This window comes from Salvelinus namaycush, chromosome 42 (genome assembly GCF_016432855.1).
Source record: "Salvelinus namaycush isolate Seneca chromosome 42, SaNama_1.0, whole genome shotgun sequence".
Classification (NCBI taxonomy): domain Eukaryota; kingdom Metazoa; phylum Chordata; class Actinopteri; order Salmoniformes; family Salmonidae; genus Salvelinus; species Salvelinus namaycush.
The window spans coordinates 7,042,826-7,064,684 of NC_052348.1; the positions used below are offsets into that span (position 1 = coordinate 7,042,826).

The window sequence follows — 21,859 nt, forward strand, 5'->3', positions numbered from 1 at the left end:
TAGGGCTGTTGCAGTGACCATATTACTGCCACACCAGCAGTCATGAGTGATGACTGCAGTAAAATTCCACTTGTCATGGTAATCTCACTTTATGCACTCTGGACATGCTTTGGTAGTACCCAACTTGCTAACAACCATCATGTCCTAATGGCTCTATTGTCCCTCTAGCCCAGGGGTGTCAAACTCATTCCACGGAGGGCCTAGTGTCTGCAGGTTTTTGGTTTTTCCTTTCAATAAAGCCCTAGACAACCAGGTGTGGGGAGTTCCTAACTAATTAGTGATGTTAATTCATCAATCAAGTACAAGGGAGGAGCGAAAACCCGCAGACACTCGGCCCCCCGTGGAATGAGTTTGACACCTGTGCTCTAGCCACTCTGATATCACATCAAACACATATCATCAAAACAGAATGCCTATAGTACTTTTAAAACTCACATCACTGTGATAATCACATTTGAAGAAAGAAGTTCAACAGCAGGTTGAAACAGTGTGAAACATGGTTGTTATGGATGTTGTTTCAAATCCTAACACAACGAAATGGACAGTACTTTCTAAGGTGTTGATTAATTGAAAACACCCATACACATAAGAGTTTATGCATAGGCGTATGAGCCTAAACCCGAAAGAAAAAAACCGGAATTATGATTGTGCCTTTTATACAGTACATAGCCTACCGCATATTACGCATGGCAGAAAAACATAAAACAAAACTGATTTAAGATGTCTTTGGTACATAATTAGCCTATACTCCAAAACTAAACAAATTCGAGTAATCGCCTCGGAGTGTGGCCTGTATTATACTGGATAGATTGGTTACTTTATGCTACGCTCCATGAGTCGGGGAGAGAATGTATAGCTCTAGGCGATGCTGTTGGTTCATTGATTGTTTGTGCAGTGCGGCTTACAAGTTAGCCTACAATTAGTGAATTTGTATTTGATTTTGAATAGCCTAGTTATAGGGCATTTTTAATATGTTAACAATTAATTGGGTCACACATTACATTTTGCTATACATCTCTCACCCTCCTGCGTTTCCATCTCCTCCTCGCTCTCATGTATTCCTTTCTCGAGCGCGCAGACAGGCTGTCAACAGTTTAGTGAAATATGTTTCACTATCGATGTTCCCGAACAGATTTCAATTGGTTTCCCAAATTAAGCACTGGGTAGCTGCAGGAACAATGTTGGTGGCCTCCATTCGCTATTCGAGTGCCTACAGATGAAATTATTTTTTCCCCCTCGGCCACTGTTGATAATGGGCCATTCTAAATCGACATTTTACATATTAGTAAAGACGAGATTAATTTGAGAATAGTCTGATGGGTGAAAATATGATCACTTGAGAGAACAGCTGTGCAGCCTGAGGCAAGGAACAAGCTTTTTTTCTTTCTACTTTCTCAAATCATCAATATCCTGTTGTCACACCATGCAGCCCATATATGTTTTGCTTTCTAAGGCATTCTAAGGTTTGTATCATTCAAAACTAAAGTTGCCAAATAACTAAAAAACTAGCATATAGGACCTGTTTCAATTGATAACTTTTTTTACGCTCAACATAGCCACTTCATATGCGCAGTAATTGGAAAAATATTATTTAGATTTTATTCAGCTAAGTTAAATTATATTATTCTTACTGTAAAATAAAAAAAAATGGCACAAGACTTAAGCATATATTGTCAGCTAGACTTCAGCTAGACTTAACAAACCTACAGCCTATGGCATGGAGCATAGCCAGATAACATAGGTCTACAGTACGCCAACTCGTACTCTGTTCTTCTGAAATACATTTTCTTCATATCATAATGTTTATTTAGACCTGACTAAAATAAATAATGGATTTATTGTGATGGTGTATATTAAATTCATTTATTATACTTTTTTTTATGTAGATGTTCCAAAGGCCCGCATCGGCAGCTTGTATGGGCGGAGGCCTGGACATGCTAAACGTGTTTATGTTAATTAACGGTCAATTACCGTGAGACCTGCAGCCTTTTGCATGACAATAACCGTCTGACAAAATTTCATGACCACAGCCCTTTTATTTTTCAGCATTTCCCTCAATTTACGTTCCCCTCACTCAGACAATATTAACATTTGCAAAAGTAGCCCAATTAGCAGGATGGAGGGAGGGAGGCATCTTCTTGTAGTGTGGTGCTCAAGTTCAGAACGTCTGTCAGTCAAAACCCATTCAGCGCTGAGACCCTGAGCTCCGACGTCATGTATAGCATGTTACTGTACAGCCACTTCGTTCCAATTTAAGTGCTTATCAGTGTCAAAATCTTCCATTTTCAACCCGGTAGGAGTGTAAAGGGTAAAAAAAAAAACATTTTCATTGTCAACAGAAAAGCTCCACAGATGCATTTGGAATAAGGAGAGTAACATATTTCATTATTAAATATTCCTGAGTATAATATTGCATCCAGACATTGTTATATACACGGAGTATACCAAACATTACCAATACCTTCCTAATATTGACTTCCCCTGCACTCAGAACAGCCTCAATTCATCGAGGCTGGCCCATGTTGACTCCAATGCTTCCCACAGTTGTGTCAAGTTGGCTGGATGTACTTTGGGTGGTGGACCATTCTTGATACACACGGGAAACTGTTGAGCATGAAAAACCCAGCAACGTTGCAGTTCTTGACATAAACCGGTGTGTCAAATATTTTGTCTTGCCCATTCACCCTCTGAATGACACACACACATCTCAATTGTCTCAAGACTCCTTTAACCCGTCTCCTCCCCTTCATCTACACTGACTGAAATGGATTTATCAAGTGACTTCAATAAGAGATCCTAGCTTTATCTGGTCAGTCTATGTAATGGAAAGAGTTCTTTAATGTTTTGTACACTCAGTGTGTAAGGCATATATAAGCCTAAAAAGTCTGTTACATATTGTGTAGGCTATAATGATGTTCACAAATGCCTATTTCATTACTTCTACTTAATTTTTTTCTCCCCAAGACACTTTTTTAATGAGAAAATGAATGTAGTTTATCAAGTTCATGCAGAATGATGTGTATGTGTGGTTTTCATATGGTGTATTTAAAACTTGTTTATGTTTAATAAACACAAAAATGGGACTTTTCATTCTAAGACTTTCATTGAGACTCTTTAGTAAACAGTTGTGGCCAAAAGTTGAGAATGACACAAATATTAATTTTGTCTGCTGCCTCAGTTTGTATGATGGCAATTTGCCTATACTCCAGAATGTTATGAAGAGTGATCAGATGAATTGCAATTAATTGCAACATCCCTCTTTGCCATGGAAATGAACTGAATCCCCCCAAAACATTTCCACTGCATTTCAGCCCTGCCACAAAGGACCAGCTGACATCATGTCAGTGATTCTCTCGTTAACACAGGTGTGAGTGTTGACGAGGACAAGGCTGGAGATCACGCTGTCATGCTGATTGAGTTCGAATAACAGACTGGAAGGTTCAAAAGGAGGGTGGTGCTTGGAATCATTGTGGAATCATTGTTCTTCCTCTGTCAACCATGGTTATCTGCAAGGAAACACATGCCGTCAACATTGCTTTGCACAAAAACGGCTTCGAAGGGGCAAGGATATTGCTGCCAGTAAGATTGCACCAGAATCAACCATTTATCGGATCATCAAGAACTTCAAGGAGAGCGGTTCAATTGTTGTGAAGAAGGCTTCAGGGCGCCCAAGAAAGTCCAGCAAGAGCCAGAACCGTCTCCTAAAGTTGATTCAGCTGCGGGATCGGGGCACCACCAGTACAGAGCTTGCTCAGGAATGGCAGCAGGCAGGTGTGAGTGCATCTGCACGCACAGTGAGGCGAAGACTTTTGGAGGATGGCCTGGTATCAAGAAGGGCAGCAAAGAAGCCACGTCTCTCTAGGAAAAACATCAGGGACAGATTGATATTCTGCAAAAGGTACAGGGATTGGACTGCTGAGGACTGGGGTAAAGTAATTTTCTCTGATGAATCCCCTTTCCGATTGTTTGGGGCATCCGGAAAAAAGCTTGTCTGGAGAAGACAAGGTGAGCGCTACCATCAGTCCTGTGTCATGCCAACAGTAAAGCATCCTGAGACCATTCATGTGTGGGGTTACTTCTCAGCCAAGGGAGTGGGCTCACTCACAATTTTGCCTAAGAACACAGCCATGAAGAAAGAATGATACCAACACATCCTCCGAGAGCAACTTCTCCCAACCATCCAGGAACAGTTTGGTGATGAACAATGCCTTTTCCAGCATGATGGAGCACCTTGCTATAAGGAAAAAGTGATAACTAAGTGGCTCGGGGAACAAAACATCGATATTTTGGGTCCATGGCCAGGAAACTCCCCAGACCTTAATCCCATTGAGAACTTGTGGTCAATCCTCAAGAGGCGGGTGGACAAACAAAAACCCACAAATTCTGACAAACTCCAAGCATTGATTATGCAAGAATAGGCTGCCACCAATCAGGATGTGGCCCAGAAGTTAATTGACAGCATGCTAGGGTGGATTGCAGAGGTCTTAAAAAAGAAGGGTCAACACTACAAATATTGATTCTTTGCATCAACTTCATGTAATTGTCAATAAAAGCCTTTGGCACTTATGAAATGCTTGTAATTATACTTCAGTATTACATAGTAACATCTGACAAAAATATCTAAAGACTCTGAAGCAGCAAACTTTGTGGAAATGAATATTTGTGTCATTCTCAAAACTTTTGGCCACGACTGTACATCACATCTGATCTCACCCTATTCTGCATACACCTGATTATGCTTTATACACTTACTAAATATACCTACACTAACAAACACCTACTGTACACCTCAAAATAGTTTAGTCAGGTTTGTCTAACGATGACTTATCATAGCCAACTTATTCTTTACCAACAACATATGTCTACAATGATAATAATGCAATTTAAAATCAAAAGGTCCAGACAAAACAGGACAGATAAAAAGAGTTAGGGGTTTGAGTTTATTTTATTTTTACAGGGACAGTGCACATTAATCAACGTTTCAGTAAAAGTGCCGGTTTTATCCAGCCGGCTAATTTTCAACCGCAGTCCCTGGGCAGGTTATTAAAAACTATTAAACTATAGACAATCATTGAGCAGTGAGCACACGCAGAGCAACATAGGACAAGCAAGACATAGCATACAGACAGAGCAACATAGGACAAGCAAGACATAGCATACAGACAGAGCAACATAGGACAAGCAAGACGTAGCATACAGACAGAGCAACATAAAACAAAAAGCAGCAAGACAAAATTCATAAAAGCAACAAAGTGTTTCCACACCTCATAAGCTACAGACAACATGGAAAGCGGCAATACACAGCTAGAGATTATGTTCACAAATCTGATTGACCTTTAGCCATGTCTTCATGCCTTTTGTGAAAGTGTGATATGTGGTGCAGTTATGTGTGTCTGATGGCAGTGTATTCCAGAGATGGGAAGCTCTCACAGAGAAAGCAGATTTACTAAAGGTGCTTTTCCTTAAGGGAACTATACAGTCACCTCTCATGGCAGACCTTGTGGATCTGCTGCCATATGTTTGGGTTTTCTGTTTAACAAAAATACTGAGTGGAGGGGGAGCCAGGCCATTTAGGATCTTGAATACAAGACATGCGTCGGTGTATTGCACAAGATTTTCCCAACTCAGGAGCTCATGCTTTCTGAAGATGTAACAGTGATGATGGCTATTGGGCTTCCTATCAAGCACTTTGAGAGCCTGTTTGTAGACAGACTGAATAGGTTTTAATGTTGTACAGCAAGCTTGGGCCCAACTAGTCAAGGGGTTGGGTAGAGGATACGAACCTGGTTTAGGGTAAGGGTTTAGGTTGGGCGAACACAGGGGAACTAGGAAGGCACAAAAGGTGATGGGGTGACAGAGTCAATCATGGACGCTAGGCTATATGATAGGTTTAACAACAATGAAGCTATTCTGTAACTACAGTATAGGACTCGAATGGATGGGTAAACACTCCATGTTGAAAGTGTTTTTATTATCTGTGTGTGTACGTACCTGAGGGAGTGTATGTCTGTGTAATCTGTATCACCTGTCTCTTCCAGGAGGAGGAGGGTCCAGAGGTGCTGCTGGTGAAGGAGGAGAGGTGTGAGGAGGGTCTGGGGAACCCAGAGGGGACCATGGTCATGGAGGACAACCAGACTACATCTCCTGAACCCACAGAGGAACCAGCTGAGCAGAACAGGTTCACACACAGTCTCACTGAGGTGAGCCTTTGAATTATCAAACCATTAGAGTGTCAAGTAATCAAATCAACTAACATGTTTGCATTGTACTCATAGCAATCCCTCATTGCCCAATCAGAAGATAATCCATAGCAGGGTGCTCATATCAGATGTCTTGATCCAACATCCTCTCACTCTGTATCTCTTACAGTCAGTAGACATGGAGGATGGGAAGCCTGATCTGCTGCTGGTCAAAGAAGAGACAATAGAAGCCGAACCAGAGAGCATTGATCTGCTGAGTGGACTAAAGATGGGGGAGCAAGGTAAGGAAGAAATACATATAGCCTACATACAGTAATAGATCTTCAATGGGAATAGTGATGCACCTGGCTATTATTTTCATTCATAAAATTAAATCAATACAACTTCTTTAAATACCAAAAAACTAAATAGTTACTTCACCAGGTAATTGACTCAAAACTAAATGTGTAGAGTTTCCTCTGACATGTTTGTAAAGTCTATTTTGTAACCCCTTCCTGCAGGTGGTTGGCTGGAGGCTAACAGAGGAGACTGGACAGCCATCTTGGATTCCCAGACAGGTGCATCCAAGGGCTCAGGGGATGACATCACTGTGCAGTCCAGGACCAGAGGCGACATAGTGGAGGTCAGTGGATGGGACAGCGTCCTCAACTCTGGGCTGGGGTACAACACTGTTAACCACAACCAGAAACAGACAGTCGAACACAAAACGACATCTGAACTTAGTCTCCATGACAACAGACTGGCTGAGACCTGGGCGAGGCGTAGACTTGGTCTCCGGGGACGGGGAGGTGTCAGTTTGTGGCGGAAGAGAATAGAAACGGACTCGGCTAGCGATGCTCCATCCTGCTCCTATAGTTGTGATTCAGAGAGACTGATGGGGCCTCAGGTTAACCCCCTAACAGGTGCTGCCTTCAGCCTGCCTTCTATAGGATCTATCAACTGGAACATGGACCCTGTGACAACACAGACACTCCCTGGCCTTCGTCCTCCTCACACTCCCCTAATGTTAAACCAGACCTCAGACAACACAAGTACCTCAACACTAAATGGCTACACAAGCCCTTTGATCAATGACAGTAGTAGAGATGGAATCAGTAAAGGTGGCTGCGCCAAAGAGAAGAGCTTCCCGTGTTCGTTCTGTGAGAAAGCCTTCAATTTCCCCAAACAGGTGGAGATCCACCAGAGGATTCACACGGGGGAGAAACCATTCCTCTGCCACCTATGCCGGGTCAGTTTCTCACACTCGTCCAGCCTGAAGAGGCACCAGAGGGTCCACACCGGGGTGAAACCCTTCAGCTGTACCCAGTGTCACATGCGCTTCGCCCAGGCTGGTGACCTGAAAAGGCACCAGAGGGTCCACACAGGGGAGAAACCATACAGCTGTACTCAGTGTGAGAAGAGGTTCTCCCACCAGCACAAGCTGAAGATGCACCTGAAGATCCACACGGGAGAGAGGCCATTCACCTGTACGCACTGCGGGAAGAGGTTCTCAGAGAAGAGCTACCTCAGGATACACCAGCAGAAAAACCATTCCACTCTATAAAATAGAAAGTAACCTTTTCACTCGTTAGATGTTTAGATCAAGCACTGCATTAAACACAAAGATGAATTTTCATTGTCAACAGAAAATAGCCACAGATGCATTTGGAATAACAAGATTAACAGATTTCAGTGTTAAATATTCCATGGTAGAATATTGCATCCAGACATTGTGTGATATATAATCCTACAAAGTCTGCTACATATTGTTTGTACTGTGTAGGATATATGATGTTCACAAATGCCTATTTCATTACTTCCATTCAACTATTAAATGTTTTTCCCAAGACACTTTTTAATGAGAAAATGAATAAAGTATATCAAGTACATGCCGATTTAATTGATACGTGTATGTGTGGTTTTCATATGGTGTATTTAAAACGTGTTTGTTTAATAAACACGAAATGGGACTTTTCATTCTAAGACTTTCATTGAGACTCTCTTTAGTACACATCACATCTGATCTCACCTTATTCTGCATACACACAGCAGCACTTTAAAACCAATATACACTTAAATATACCCACACACTAACAAACACCTACTGTACACGTCAAAATAGTTTAGTCAGGTTTGTCTGACTTGATTTATCATAGCTGACTTATTTTTACCCACAACATATTTATGTAGTGGGGATGGGTAAACACTCCATGTCACTCCGTGTCTGTGTGTACGTACCCAAGGGAGTGTACAATGAGTATACCAAACATTAGGAACACCTTCCTAATATTGAGTTGTACCCCCTTTTGCCCTCAGAACAGCCTCAATTCGTCTGGTCATGGACTCTACACGGTGTTGAAAACGTTCCACAGGAATGTTGACTCCAACGCTTACCACAGTTGTGTCAAGTTGGCTGGATGCACATTGGGGGGTGGACCATTCTTGATACACATGGGAAACTGTTGAGCATGAAAAACCCAGCAGCGTTACAGTTCTTGAGATAAACCGGTGTGCCTGGCACCTACTACCATACCCCGTTCATAGGCACATTCACCCTCTGAATGGCACACATGCACAATCCATGTCTCAAGGCTTAAAAATCCTTTTTTAACCTGTCTCCTCCCCTTCACCTACACTGATTGAAGTGGATTTAGCAAGTGACATCAATAAGGGATCGTAGCTTTCACCTGGATTCACCTAGTCAGTCTGCCATGGAAAGAGCAGGGATTCTTAATATTTTGTAAACTCAGTTGATGTCTGTATCACCTGTCTCTTCCAGGAAGAGGAGGATCCAGAGGTGCTTCTGGTGAAGGAGGAGGGGTATGAGGAGGGTCTGGGAAACCCTGAGGGGAGAACCAGACTACACCTCCTCCCGAAGCCACAGAGGAACCAGCTGAACAGCACAGGACCACACACAGTCTCACTGAGGTGAGCCCACTGTGAACTACTGTCTGTATGGTATTAGGTTAGGGCCTGTATCCACAAACCCTCTCAGAGAAGGAGTGCTGATCTAGGATCATTTTAGCCTTTTAGATCATAATGAATACGGTTATTGTAAAGATCTTAGATCAACACTCCTAGTCTTAGACGCTTAGTGGATATGGGCCCTGGTCTTGACAAATTTTGTGTTAAGTGTAGAACCATGCCTTAGAATTACCAAACCATCAAAGGCATAGTTCGGGATTCTGGCAATGGATCCCTTTATCCACTTCCCCAGAGTCAGGTGGATACCATTTTTACGTCTCTACATCCAGTATGCAGAAAGTTAGAGGTAATTTCGTGAGTCAATGCTAACTATACCACATTTTGTTACATTACAGCCTTATTCTAAAATGGATTCAATCAAAAAAAATCTCATCAATCTACACACAATACTCCATAATGACAAAGCGAAAACAGTTTTTTAGATATTTTTACCTTATTTACATAAGTATTTAGACCTTTGCTAGGAGTCTCGAAATTGATCTCAGGTGCATCCTGTTTCCATTGATCATCCTTGAGATGTTTCTATAACTTGATTGGAGTCCACCTGTGGTAAATTCATTGATTGGACATGATTTGGAAAGGCACACACCTGTCTATACAAGGTCCCACATTTGACAGTGCATGTCAGAGCAAAGACCAAGCAATGAGGTTGAAGGAATTATCCATAGAGCTCCGAGACAGGATTTTGTCGAGGCACAGATCTGGGCAAGGGTATCAAAACATTTCTGCAGCATTGAAGGTCCTCAAGAACACAGTGGCCTCCATCATTCTTAAATGGAATAAGACTCTTCCTAGAGCTGGCCGCCCCGCCAAACTGAACAATTGGGCCTTGGTCAGGGAGGTGACGAAGAACCCGATGGTCACTCTTACAGAGCTCCAGAGTTCCTCTGTTTAGAAGGGAGAACCTTCCAGAAGGACAACCATCTCTACAGCACTCCACCAAACAGGTCTTTATGGTAGAGTGGCCAGACGGAAGCTACTCCTCAGTAAAAGGCACGACAGCATGCTTAGAGTTTGCCAAAAGGCCCCTAAAGGACTCTCCGACCATGAGAAACAAGATTCTCTGGTCTGATGAAACCAAGATTGAACTCTTTGGCCTGAACTTACAGCCTTATTCTAAAATAACCGCCATAAAATAAGTCATTTTTTGGGGTGTGGAACGAACAGCTGACTTTAGACGGAAATAGGAATTTTGAATCTGACTTCTCTGTGGCCGTGTATGGAAATTGTCTTTCTGGGCCGGGTGTCAGTTAAACTACAATACCAAAGCAATTCATATCTTGCAATAAACTACTTTAACCTCAAGAGAAGAATAAATGTAAAAATAAAAAGCATAATGTTCTCGTACTTAAACAGTCCTGATCAGATAGGTCTAGACAATATCCAAAACAACTAACAATACACTGAATTCATACATTTTCAGTAATTTACAACACAATACCACAACAATGTTTTTCAATCTGGGAGGTCAACTCAATAAAGTATTCGATAATTTCACTGTGTATTTTGGATGCCATTAAAATGTGCCAGAAGAGAGCTAGTTCTGCAAAAAGTTCTTAACCCGGGGGGGGGGATCTTGGCTGGCTACTTTTTCTATTTGGCTGGCTACTCCATGTGATTGTGGAAAACACTAAGCCCTACCATGGACGTCCAGTGTCGGTCGGTGCTCAGTGAGTGAGGATGCTTGTTACAGTAAATGGAAAGAGGGTAGGTGGTCCATGTCATGGGAGGTGTCGGGAGTGGTGACATTCACTGGAGACAAAGAGAGAGGCAGTGTGAGGGGTTGTCCAGATTGTTTTTGTAGTCTTGCTTTAACCACCAGACAACCGAAAGATGAGCTGAACATGACAGTATGCAAGTGGAAGGGAGGACAGTAGCAGGAGACCCAACTGTGGTTTGTGACTACTACGATTTCCCATTGTAGCCAATTCAATGGCAGTAATTCTGTTACCAATTTACCAATTTGGTAACAGAATTGAGAGTTTCAATCCCTTAATATTTCCTAAACTTGATATCAGTAAGAATAATAACTAATTGGTACAGTAAGTCTACTTTTACATGTTATGACCTGTTATTATCCTTCCTCCTCATGAGTGTAAACTGTGTAACAAGAGTTTCTAAGTAACATTATCAGACATAGGAGTGTCCACAATGGGGAGAAATCGTAGCAGTGTGGTTTTAGATGTACACAGGGGATATCTGGGAACCATTCTTTAGCTGACATATAGTTATCATGTGAAATGTCTTGGGGTAAGAAGATAATTCATCCCCCTCGGCATTATTCCTATTTTGTTGCATTACAACCTGTAATTTAAATCGATTTTTATTTGGATTTCATGTAATCGACATACACAAAATAGTCCAAATTGATGAAGTGAAATGAAAAAAATTACTTGTTTAAAAAAAAAAAAAAAAATGGAAAAGTGGTGCGTGCATATGTATTCAACCCCTTTGCTATGAAGCCCCTAAATAAGATCTGGTGCAACCAATTACCTTCAGAAGTCACACAATTAGTTAAATAAAGTCCACCTGTGTGCAATCTAAGTGTCACATGATCTGAGTATATATACACCCCAGAGTCTGCAACGCCACTAAGCAAGTGGCACCATGAAGACCAAGGAGCTCTCCAAACAGGTCAGGGACAAAGTTGTGCAGAAGTACAGATAAGGGATGGGTTATAAAAATATATCAGAAACTTTGAACATCCCATGGAGCACCATTAAATCCATTGTTTAAAAAATGGAAAGAATATGGCACCACAACAAACCTGCCAAGAGAGGGCCGCCCACCAAATCTCACAGACCAGGCAAGGAGGGCATTAATCAGAGAGGCAACAAAGAGACCAAAGATAACCCTGAAGGAGCTGCAAAGCTCCACAGTGGAGATTGGTGTATCTGTCCATAGGACCACTTTAAGTCGTATACTCCACAGAACTGGGCTTTACGGAAGAGTGGCCAGAAAAAAGCCCTTGCATGTTTGGTGTTCGCCAAAAGGCATGTGGGAGACTCCCCAAACATATGGAAGAAGGTACTCTGGTCAAATGAGACAAAAATTTTGCTTTTTGGCCATCAAGGAAAACGCTATGTCTTGCGCAAACCCAACACCTCTCATCACCCCGAAAACACCTGTTTTTCCATCAGCAGGGACTGGGAAACTGGTCAGAATTGAAGGAATGATGGATGGCGCTAAATACAGGGAAATTCTTGAGGGAAACCTGTTTCAGTCTCCCAGAGATTTGAGACTGGGAAGGAGGTTCACCTTCCAGCAGGACAATGACCCTAAGCATACTGCTAAAGCAACACTCAAGTGGTTAAGGGGAAACATTTAAATGTCTTGGAATGGCCTAGTCAAAGCCCAGACCTCAATCCAATTGAGTATCTGCGGTATGACTTAAAGAATGCTGTACACCAGCGGAACCCATCCAACTTGAAGGAGCTGGAGCAGTTTTGCCTTGAAGAATGGGCAAAGATCCCAGTGCCTAGATGTGCCAAACTTATAGAGACATACCCCAAGACACTTGCAGCTGTAACTGCTGCAAAAGGTGGCTCTACAAAGGGGGGGTGAATAGTTATGCACGTTCAAGTTTTGTGTTTTATTTTTTGTTTGTTTCACAATAAAAAATATTTTGTATCTTCAAAGTGGTAGGCATGTTGTGTCAATCAAATGATACAACCCCCCAAAAAATCTATTTTAATTCCAGGTTGTAAGGCAACAAAATAGGAAAAATGCCAAGGGGGTGAATACTTTCGCAAGCCACTGTATCACTCAACAACCCCTTTGTTAACTTTTCATTTGAAACGGGCTTGTGTAAATATGTTTTTAGAGAAACTAAACCTAGGCTAGAACAAGGTCAGTTGAATATTTAACATACTGAGGTGATGTACACTGAACAAAAATATAAACGCAACTTAATAAAGTGTTGGTCCCATGTTTTATGAGCTGAAATAAAAGATCCCGGAAATTGTCCATACGCACAAAAAGCTTATTTCTCTAAAATGTGTTTACATTTGTGTTAGAGAGCATTTCTCCTTTGCCAAGATAATCCATCTACCTGACAGGTGAGGCATATTAAGAATTACACTGGTGCAGTTTGTGCTGGGGTCAATAAAAGGTCACTCAACACAACGCCACAGAAGTCTCAAGTTTTGAGGGAGCGTGCAATTGGCATGCTGGCTGCAGGAATGTCCACCAGAGCTGTTGCCAGATAATTGAATGTTCATTTGTCTACCATAAGCCACCTCTAATGTCAATTTAGAGAATTTGGCAGTACATCCAACCTGCGTCACAACCACAGACCACGTGTATCCACGCCAGCCCAGAACCTCCACATCCGGCTTATTCACCTGCGGGATTGTCTGAGACCAGCCATCCGGACAGCGGATGAAACCGAAGAATTTCTGCACACAATGGTCAGAAACCGTCTCAGGGAAGCCCAGCTGCGTGCTCGTCATCCTCACCAGGTTCTTGACCTGATTGCAGTCTGGCATCGTGACCGACTTAAGTGACAGAATGCACACCTTCAATGGCCACTGGCATGCTGGAAAAGTGTACACTTCACGGATGAATCCCAGTTTCAACTGTACCGGCCAGATGGCAAACAGCGTGTATGGTGTCGTGTGGGCGAATGGTTTGCTGATGTGATGAGATCCTGAAGCCCATTGTCATGCTATTCATCCGCCGCCATCACCTCATGTTTCAGTATAATGCAATGACCACATGTCGCAAGGATCGGTACACAATTCCTGGAAGCTGAAAATGTCCCAGTTCTTCCATGGCCTGCATACTCACCATACATGTCACCCAATTGAGCATGTTTGGGATGCTCTGGTTCGACACGTACGACAGCGTGTTTCAGTTCCCGCCAATATCCAGCAACATCGCACAGCCATTGAAGAGTGGGACAACATTCCACAGGCCACAAACAACTGCCTGATCAACTCTATGGGAAGGAGATGTGTTGCGCTGCATGAGGCAAATGGTGGTCACGCCAGATACTGACTGGTTTTCTGAACCAGCCGCTACTTTGTTTTAAAAGGTATCTGTGACCAATATATGCATCTGTATTCCCAGTCATGTGCAAGCCATATATTAGGGCCTCATTTATTTATTTCAATTGACTGATTTCCTATGAACTGTAAATCGTATTTTTGTTCAGTGTAGATGGAATAAAGTAATTATATTATTTTCTACTCTATTCTTGCTAACACACTGTTCTTTCTAAACAAGTCTGCTCTGAGCTTGAAAGATGTTGATCATAGGAGATTTGATGTGTAATGTAATAAGCAGTTCTGCATTTCAAAAGGACAGCGTGCATACCTTTTTCATTCAACCACACCCTTTGAGCTATGACGTCATGTCGCCAACCAATAAGATCCTTTCTATTAAGTAAAGCAGAGGCCAAGAGATTAGTGTTTTTTTATGCTTAAACACTAACAGCGATTCTTGAAGCACCATCTCTGAAACCATTAACACTTGTAGCCAATGCATTAACCAAGTGTGCCAAACTGAATGCACGTTCTCTGCTTTACACTCAGTTTGCAATTTAATAACATACTTCTAGCAAAACTGTAAACATTGGTCTCTACATTGCTACACAATTTCGCCATTTGCCTTTCCACATGTGAAAACACTTTTAGATAATGAGTTCACTTACAAATCAGAGCTTAAGCACTATAAATAGGCCACAGGTAAACATTTGGTTTGGACAACAATGGAGGCCAGTATTGGACAGAGAGTAAGAGGGGTGAGAACTAGAGGAGGACGAGGAGGTGAAGTAGGACGGGGAGAAGGAGAGGACGAGGAGTCAGGAACACAATAACTGATGAAATCAGAGCGACTGTGGTTGACCATGTTGTCAACCATGGGACGAGCATGAGGGAGACTGGGCAACGGGTTCAGCCAAATCTGAGCCGCTATACTGTTGCAGGTATCATCTGGATATTTCGAAATGAGACTAAGTGCTGTAGTCTTACTGGTACAGTAATATGTACTGTACGTTCATAATGAGAAGGATCTATCACTAAAACCATTCAAATGTTTTTACAGAACTGCAAGAAAACCAGCATCTGGTGGAAGAGGTCGACTGTTCACCCCAGAGCAGGAGACCCACATTGTAAATATGGTCATTGCAAATAACTGCATCAGACTCAGAGAACTGCAGGACCACATAATGGCAGATAACACCATATTCCAAAACGTCAACAGAGTGAGTCTCTCTGCACTGTCTCGTCTACTGAAACGCAATAGAATTAGGATGAAGCAGCTGTACAGAGTCCCTTTCGAAAGAAACTCAGACCGTGTAAAACAACTGAGATATGAATATGTGCAGGTAAGCTATACTATCCTATCACTGGTACTGGATCTGGAAGTGTATGGTGCTACATCATATTGACTGATCCCTGTCTTTTCCTACTGTGCTACATTGTTTTGTCTCTTTCAGAGCGTCATGGAGCTAGAAGCAGATGCAGTGCATCATGAGCTAATATATGTGGATGAGGCAGGTTTCAACCTTGCAAAAACAAGGAGCTGCGGCAGAAATATCATTGGACACCGTGCCATCATCAACGTCCCGGGACAACGTGGTGGCAACATAACAATGTGTGCGGCCATTAGTCAAAACGGCGTCCTTCACCATCATGCAATCCTAGGCCCATACAACACTGCACACATTATCACATTTCTGGACACCCTCCATAACAGACTAATCCCTAATGACCAGGGGCCAGAGCAGCCCAGGTACGTTATCATCTGGGACAATGTTAGTTTCCACCGGGCTGCTGTGGTCCGCAATTGGTTCACAGGTCACCCACTTTTCATCTCACTCAATCTCCCCCCATACTCTCCGTTCTTGAATCCTATTGAAGAATTCTTCTCTGCATGGCGTTGGAAGGTGTACGATCGCCAGCCCCATCAACGCATACCCCTTCTACAGGCAATGGAGGAGGCTTGTGGAGACATCGATCAGGGGTCATGCCAGGCCTGGATACGGGACTCCAGGCGATACTTTCCACACTGCCTAGCTCAAGACAACATCGCATGTGATGTGGATGAAGTCTTATGGCCAGACCCACAAAGGCGGCGAGATTTAGCCTAATTTTCTTCTGTTCTTTTTTTTCTAGCACAAATGTTTTTTCTAGCACAAATGTTTTTCCTTCTACTGCGCTTTTGTTGTTTGAGGAGTGTTAGAACATTGAGGGGAAAAAACCTTTTCCCCCTTATTTGTATTGATAGTTTGTTATGTTCGGAATACACATCCATAATTTACACATTTGGATACCTGTGTTTACTACATGTATGACAAAACTTTATTGCAAACTGCTATGCCCTGCACACAGAAAAAGTAAAAGCCACAAGTGTTTTTCATTTGTACTATCAGTGCGTAGTTGGTGCTTCGTGTGCTTATTCAAAAGATGGTTTGTGTGTACTGAATTGATGCAAAAGCATTTTTTTAAGAGTAAAGAGTTTTGCAAGATTTGTATAATGTTTTGGTGGTTAGTGTGTAGAGTTTTGCAAAAATAGCCTATAGTTTCAAAGATAGTGCCTAAGCAATCAGAAAAAAACTGTAATGGAAAGAATTGTGGAACAGGGAGGGAAAGGGAAGACACCTGTATAAGATCCAGGAAAAGGTGGGGGAGATCCTCAGGTCAACAGAGAAGGGAGGAAGACGTAATCACAAGACTGAAACTGGGACACACAAGGCTCAACAGCACTTTGAAATTAGGGAAACATTGACTGGGAAGTGTGATCAATGCCAGGAGATGGAGAGAGTGGAACACATCCTATTTCAGTGACAGCGATATGGGAGGGAAAGGGACAGTTTTATTAGTAGGAATAATGGTATTGAACAGCCAAGTTTAATTTAATTGTTAATAAAACCTTAAGGTAATGATGTATTCCGATAGGGAGAATTGTTTAATTGGATAGGATTCAACTTCAGACCTTATCCAGCTCTGGTCCACAGTCCAATAGGTGGCGGTAATGCATCAATAAATTTGGTTGTCAAACGCGATTTACAAACCACTGAGGAAGTGTAAACAGAAGTGACCAACAATTTTCACTTTAGCGTTCTTGTTGTTATTTAGACGTTTATTAACACCCTGGAACTCGAAATATGACTCCAACTACACAGCATCACATACTTACCCCAGGTAGTTTTTAATTCGCGTTGGGGACAGGACTTGGTGGATAGATCTGTCAATAGGTAACTAACGTTAGCTAGCTGCTAACAATGGCTAACTGTATGGTTTTTCACACTCAAATAGCCTCCATCATGGAGGTACTAGCGAATGCAGCCGTGGCAGAGGTCTGCAAACTCGTAGACGACGACTATGCAGTGATCCGTTTGGAAATAACTCAAAGCCAGAAAGAAAACAGGGCATTGCGGAGGAAACTACAGCTACTGGAACTGAAGGTGGTGCGAGAGCGCGCCCTCGCCAGTCGTCCCGGCAGTGTCAAGATTCTCGACAGATACAGAGGAATCGCAAGAGGTACATTTTTCTGAATGTGGATGCTGCGGGGCGATCTGCGCACGTGTGACTTCAGATGCGCGAACAACAGGTTAACCAGATTTGGGTCTTGGTCAGTTTTGGGATAGTATACAATAACTCCACTTTACTTACTTGCAAAAAGACAATAATTTTCTAACCAGAATCTTGATTCACTGCATTTCCTATTAATTATAATTGAAAAGAATATATAGCATGTAACAATCAATCCATCTATAAATAGTATATCAAGAAGTTATGCTTAGTGTCACCTTACATCCTTGACATTTCTAGTGTCAAAACTGTCAATAGTGTACAATATAGCGTTGAGCATTGACAGTACCTAACCACCCCCCCCCCCCCCCCCCCCCCCCCAAATCACTCTCTCAGGTGAAGGACATCTCACTGGAGGCCACAGGAGCTTTGTGAAGCCAGCGGGACACAATACATGGGGAGATGACCAACCAATCACTGTTGATGAGGGGAGTGGAACCTCAACCCAGCACATTATCGTGATAGAGGTTAGTGGAATAGTGTTACAGTACATTTCAGAAAGGCTCCCCTCAGATATTCACTTCCTTACATGTACATCAGCATTTATCTGTCTGTGAGACTTCACTATGCCATTGTTACCCTATTCAACTCATGTACCTGTGATAACCTCTTGTGTCAGTCTGCAGATACAGAGACTGTAGGTCCTGGGGTCAAGCTGGAGCGGTCTGAAGGAGCGGAGGACCCACGGCAGCGCAGAGACATCCAGACTGGAGCGGCTGGAGAGCCCCCTGTAGCCACGGAGGACCCCACTACCACCCCAGCACAGCCAAGGGCCCGACGCAGCATCACGGAGGTCAGTGGAACGCCGAACGCCGTCCTCAAGTCAGAGACAGACACCAAGACTTTAACTGTAACACAAATACTCTCACACACAGTATCTGACCACAGATCAGACCCAAAGAGACTGAGTCTGGGTAGACTGGGCTGTCCTCCTTCTCCCGGCTCAGAGTACTTATCGGTATTACACCAGAGCCAGGGAACGGTTAATTCCTATGGAGATAGTTACGCGTTAAACACTGGAGGTGATGATCCGTCTTGTTATTACACCACAGAGATGGACCCTGGCAACATATCCTTGGATTTAGAGACACAGACTGATCTGTCTAGAGGGGACTGGAACCTGTACAGTAGTACTGTATACTCTGAAGGGTGCCTAGATAAGAAAGGGGAGGGTCTGGTCGTAGATGAAGTGACTGTGAAAGTGGAAGGCGACGCTCCTCTGACATGGAATATAGACGAGACTCAGTTAGGAGAAGGACACTCACAGGGCAGCACCAGTGACGACTTAGACTACAGGGAAAGCTTAGAGACAACCCACTCCCCTTTACATACGTTCAGCGGTCCCGACCCAGTGTCCACGTCGATGGGGCCTTCCGATTCACACGGCCGCATCATTTTTGATCAGGTATTGAACTCAAACGACAGATCTAGAGCCGAGACTCAGGGAGGGGGAGCAACATCAGGCAATAGTAAAGACAAACTGTTCCTCTGAATGTTCTGTAACAAAGGCTTCAGCTGCACCCAGAAGTTGGAGATCCACCAGAGGGTCCACACAGGGGTGAAACCCTTCAGCTGTACCCAGTGTCATATGCGCTTCGCCCAGGCTGGCAACCTGAAGAGGCACCAGAGGGTCCACACAGGGGAGAAACCATACAGTTGCCCCCAGTGTGAAAAGAGGTTCTCCCATCAACACCAACTGAAGATGCACCTGAAGGTCCACACTGAAGAAAGGCCGTTTGCCTGTAATCACTGTGGGAATAGGTTCTCAGAGAGGAGCTACCTCAGGATACACCAAAAGAAAAACCATTCCACTCAATAACATCGAAAGAAACAATTCCACTCGATAGCTTCTGACATTTCAATCCAACCCTGCATTAAAGCTAAACTCAGCAAGATGACGTACATGCACAAAGTTAATAACAGTAGTGGGTCAATTTGCGCAACAACTAAGCATGAGGCTTAACGTCTCTGCGGTTTTGGTACCACAGCTACCACGTTATAGCAACGTGAAGCGAACCCGTGTGCATGCACAGATACTCTGTGTGACTGTGAGAGAGCAAAGTCTAGCATCACGCTCATCAAAATATCTGCAGTTCTGATAGTGGAAACCTCATAGCGCTGAGTCTTCCTTTAAAGACGAAGGTTCATTTTGATGGTTGTCAGAATAACGGGAATAACAGATGTGTTGAATATTCCTGGGTAGAATATTTTATTCAAGCATTGTGTGATATATAAAGGCATATATAAGCTTAATGAGTCTCTTACATAGTGTTTGTACTATGTAGGCAATATGATATTCACAAATGTCTATTTCATTACTTCCATTCAACTACTTAATTTTCTCCCCCAAGACACTTTTAATGAGAAAATGAATGCAGTTCATCAAGTCCATGCAGATTTGTAGTTGAGCCGGAAGTATGTGGTGGTTTTCATATGGTGTATTTAAAACGTGTTTATGCTTAATAAACATAAAATGGGACTCTTCATTCTGAGACTCTCTTTAGTATACATCACATCTGATCTCACCCTATTCTGCATATACCCAACAGCGCTTTAGAACAAATATACACTTACTAAATATACCTACACTACGGCAGTGACGGTCATGGAATTTTGGATGAAGGTAATTGGCCTGCCACATTGTAAGGCACACATTTTCTCCTCTCCTTCACTCCTGACTGCATGTTCTGCCATAGAAATATGATGAATAGAACCGGCGTCCCCATTCAAGTCAATGATGGCATAATACAACATGTTGCTTGTTTCATCAAGGAGCTACAAAGTTTCATTGCCTTGTTAGGAGTCCATGTTACAGAAAAAATGGACTCAACCGCACAAATGCCTGACCGTCCCATCTTCAGTCCGCTGTTCGTTCCACAATTATATATACAACAGAAATATAAACGCAATATGTAAAGTGTTAGATATTTTCCATATCCACAAAAAATGTGTTTACATCCCTGTTAGTAAGCATTCCTTGAGGACCAATTAAAATCAGATTACCTCCCTCTCGCAAAGAATGCATCATCACCTCTTCATTTGAGTAAGAACACTTCAATATTTTATTAAATCAAATGTTGTTTTTTGTGTCAAATAGTAAAATACCTGTCACATTATTTAGTAATGACAGAATGCATTTTTAAAACTTCACAGCACAGTAAAACTTTTGTTTGACATATATATATATATAAGAGTGGGGAAAAAAGGTGCACATGCATTGATAAGCACAACAAAAACAGCATTAACGCTAAGTAATAAAATGAAGACGGTACTTCTAAAATCCTATTTCACACCATAGCCTGCTGAATTTGCAAGATAACTTTTTCCTTCATTTCAATTTCGGCACAAATGAAAATGTGGCACTGACCCACCCATGGATTGATGTTTGTGTTGCGCAGTTCCAAGCCTGCTAGAGTTAGCGGGCAGGCGGATGAGCAATATCCACCGTTGTAGTACTGATGAAGCCTGAGCTGGATTGTGAAACCCTGAGTAGATCTAGCTGGCTTCGTATGATACACCTCTGAGGGAGTGTATGTCTGTGTAATCTGTATCACCTGTCTCTTCCAGGAGGAGGAGGGTCCAGAGGTGCTGCTGTTGAAGGATGAGGGGTGTGAGGAGGGTCTGGGGAACCCTGAGGGGACCATGGTCATGGAGGACAACCAGACTACACCTCCTGAACCCACAGAAGAACCAGCTGAGCAGCACAGGACCACACAGAGTCTCACTGAGGTGAGCCCACTGTGAACTACTGTCTGTATGGTATTAGTTCAGTGCCCGTATCCACAAAGTGTCTCAGAGCAGGAGTGCCGATCTCGGATCAGTTTTACCTTTTAGATCGTAATGAATAAGACTATATAGACAGGTGGTGAACTGATCCTCGATCAGCACTTCTACTCTGAGACTTTGTTCGGGCCGCTATCCATAAAGCGACTCAAAGTAGAAAATTGGTCGTACGTGCTGAGAAGATACATTTTACTCCTACTCTTACGGGTAAAAATAGAAGCTATGCATGAAACCGCTTCAGACATGAGTCCCACCTAGTCGACAGATATTTAGGAGACCTCATGAGATGTCCTAACCAGTTAAAAGTTATCAGGAGGTGTCTTGATAATAGGAAAATGCAGCGAGTCAGTGGTTCCTGCGCCATAGACAGGCAAT

At 42.8% G+C, this 21,859-nt stretch overlaps 2 protein-coding genes across 4 annotated transcripts in view; both read left to right on the forward strand.

Moving 5' to 3' along the window:
- The window catches only part of LOC120034800 (zinc finger protein 716-like), a 160,295-nt gene that overhangs the window by 66,537 nt on the left and 71,899 nt on the right, over window positions 1-21,859 (forward strand). The gene's annotated exons all lie outside the window — the stretch shown is intronic.
- Window positions 1-21,859, forward strand: part of LOC120034805 (zinc finger protein 184-like) — a 69,426-nt gene that overhangs the window by 32,822 nt on the left and 14,745 nt on the right. The window contains exons 4-6 of one of the 2 annotated variants that reach the window (XM_038981434.1): window positions 6,039-6,200; window positions 6,370-6,481; window positions 6,701-8,132. The exons of the other annotated variant lie outside the window; for it this stretch is intronic. Coding sequence (XP_038837362.1) covers window positions 6,039-6,200; window positions 6,370-6,481; window positions 6,701-7,743 — 1,317 coding nt within the window. The 3' untranslated portion in view covers window positions 7,744-8,132. Of the gene's footprint in view, window positions 1-6,038; window positions 6,201-6,369; window positions 6,482-6,700; window positions 8,133-21,859 lie in introns of those variants that run through there. 2 annotated transcript variants of the gene reach the window in all.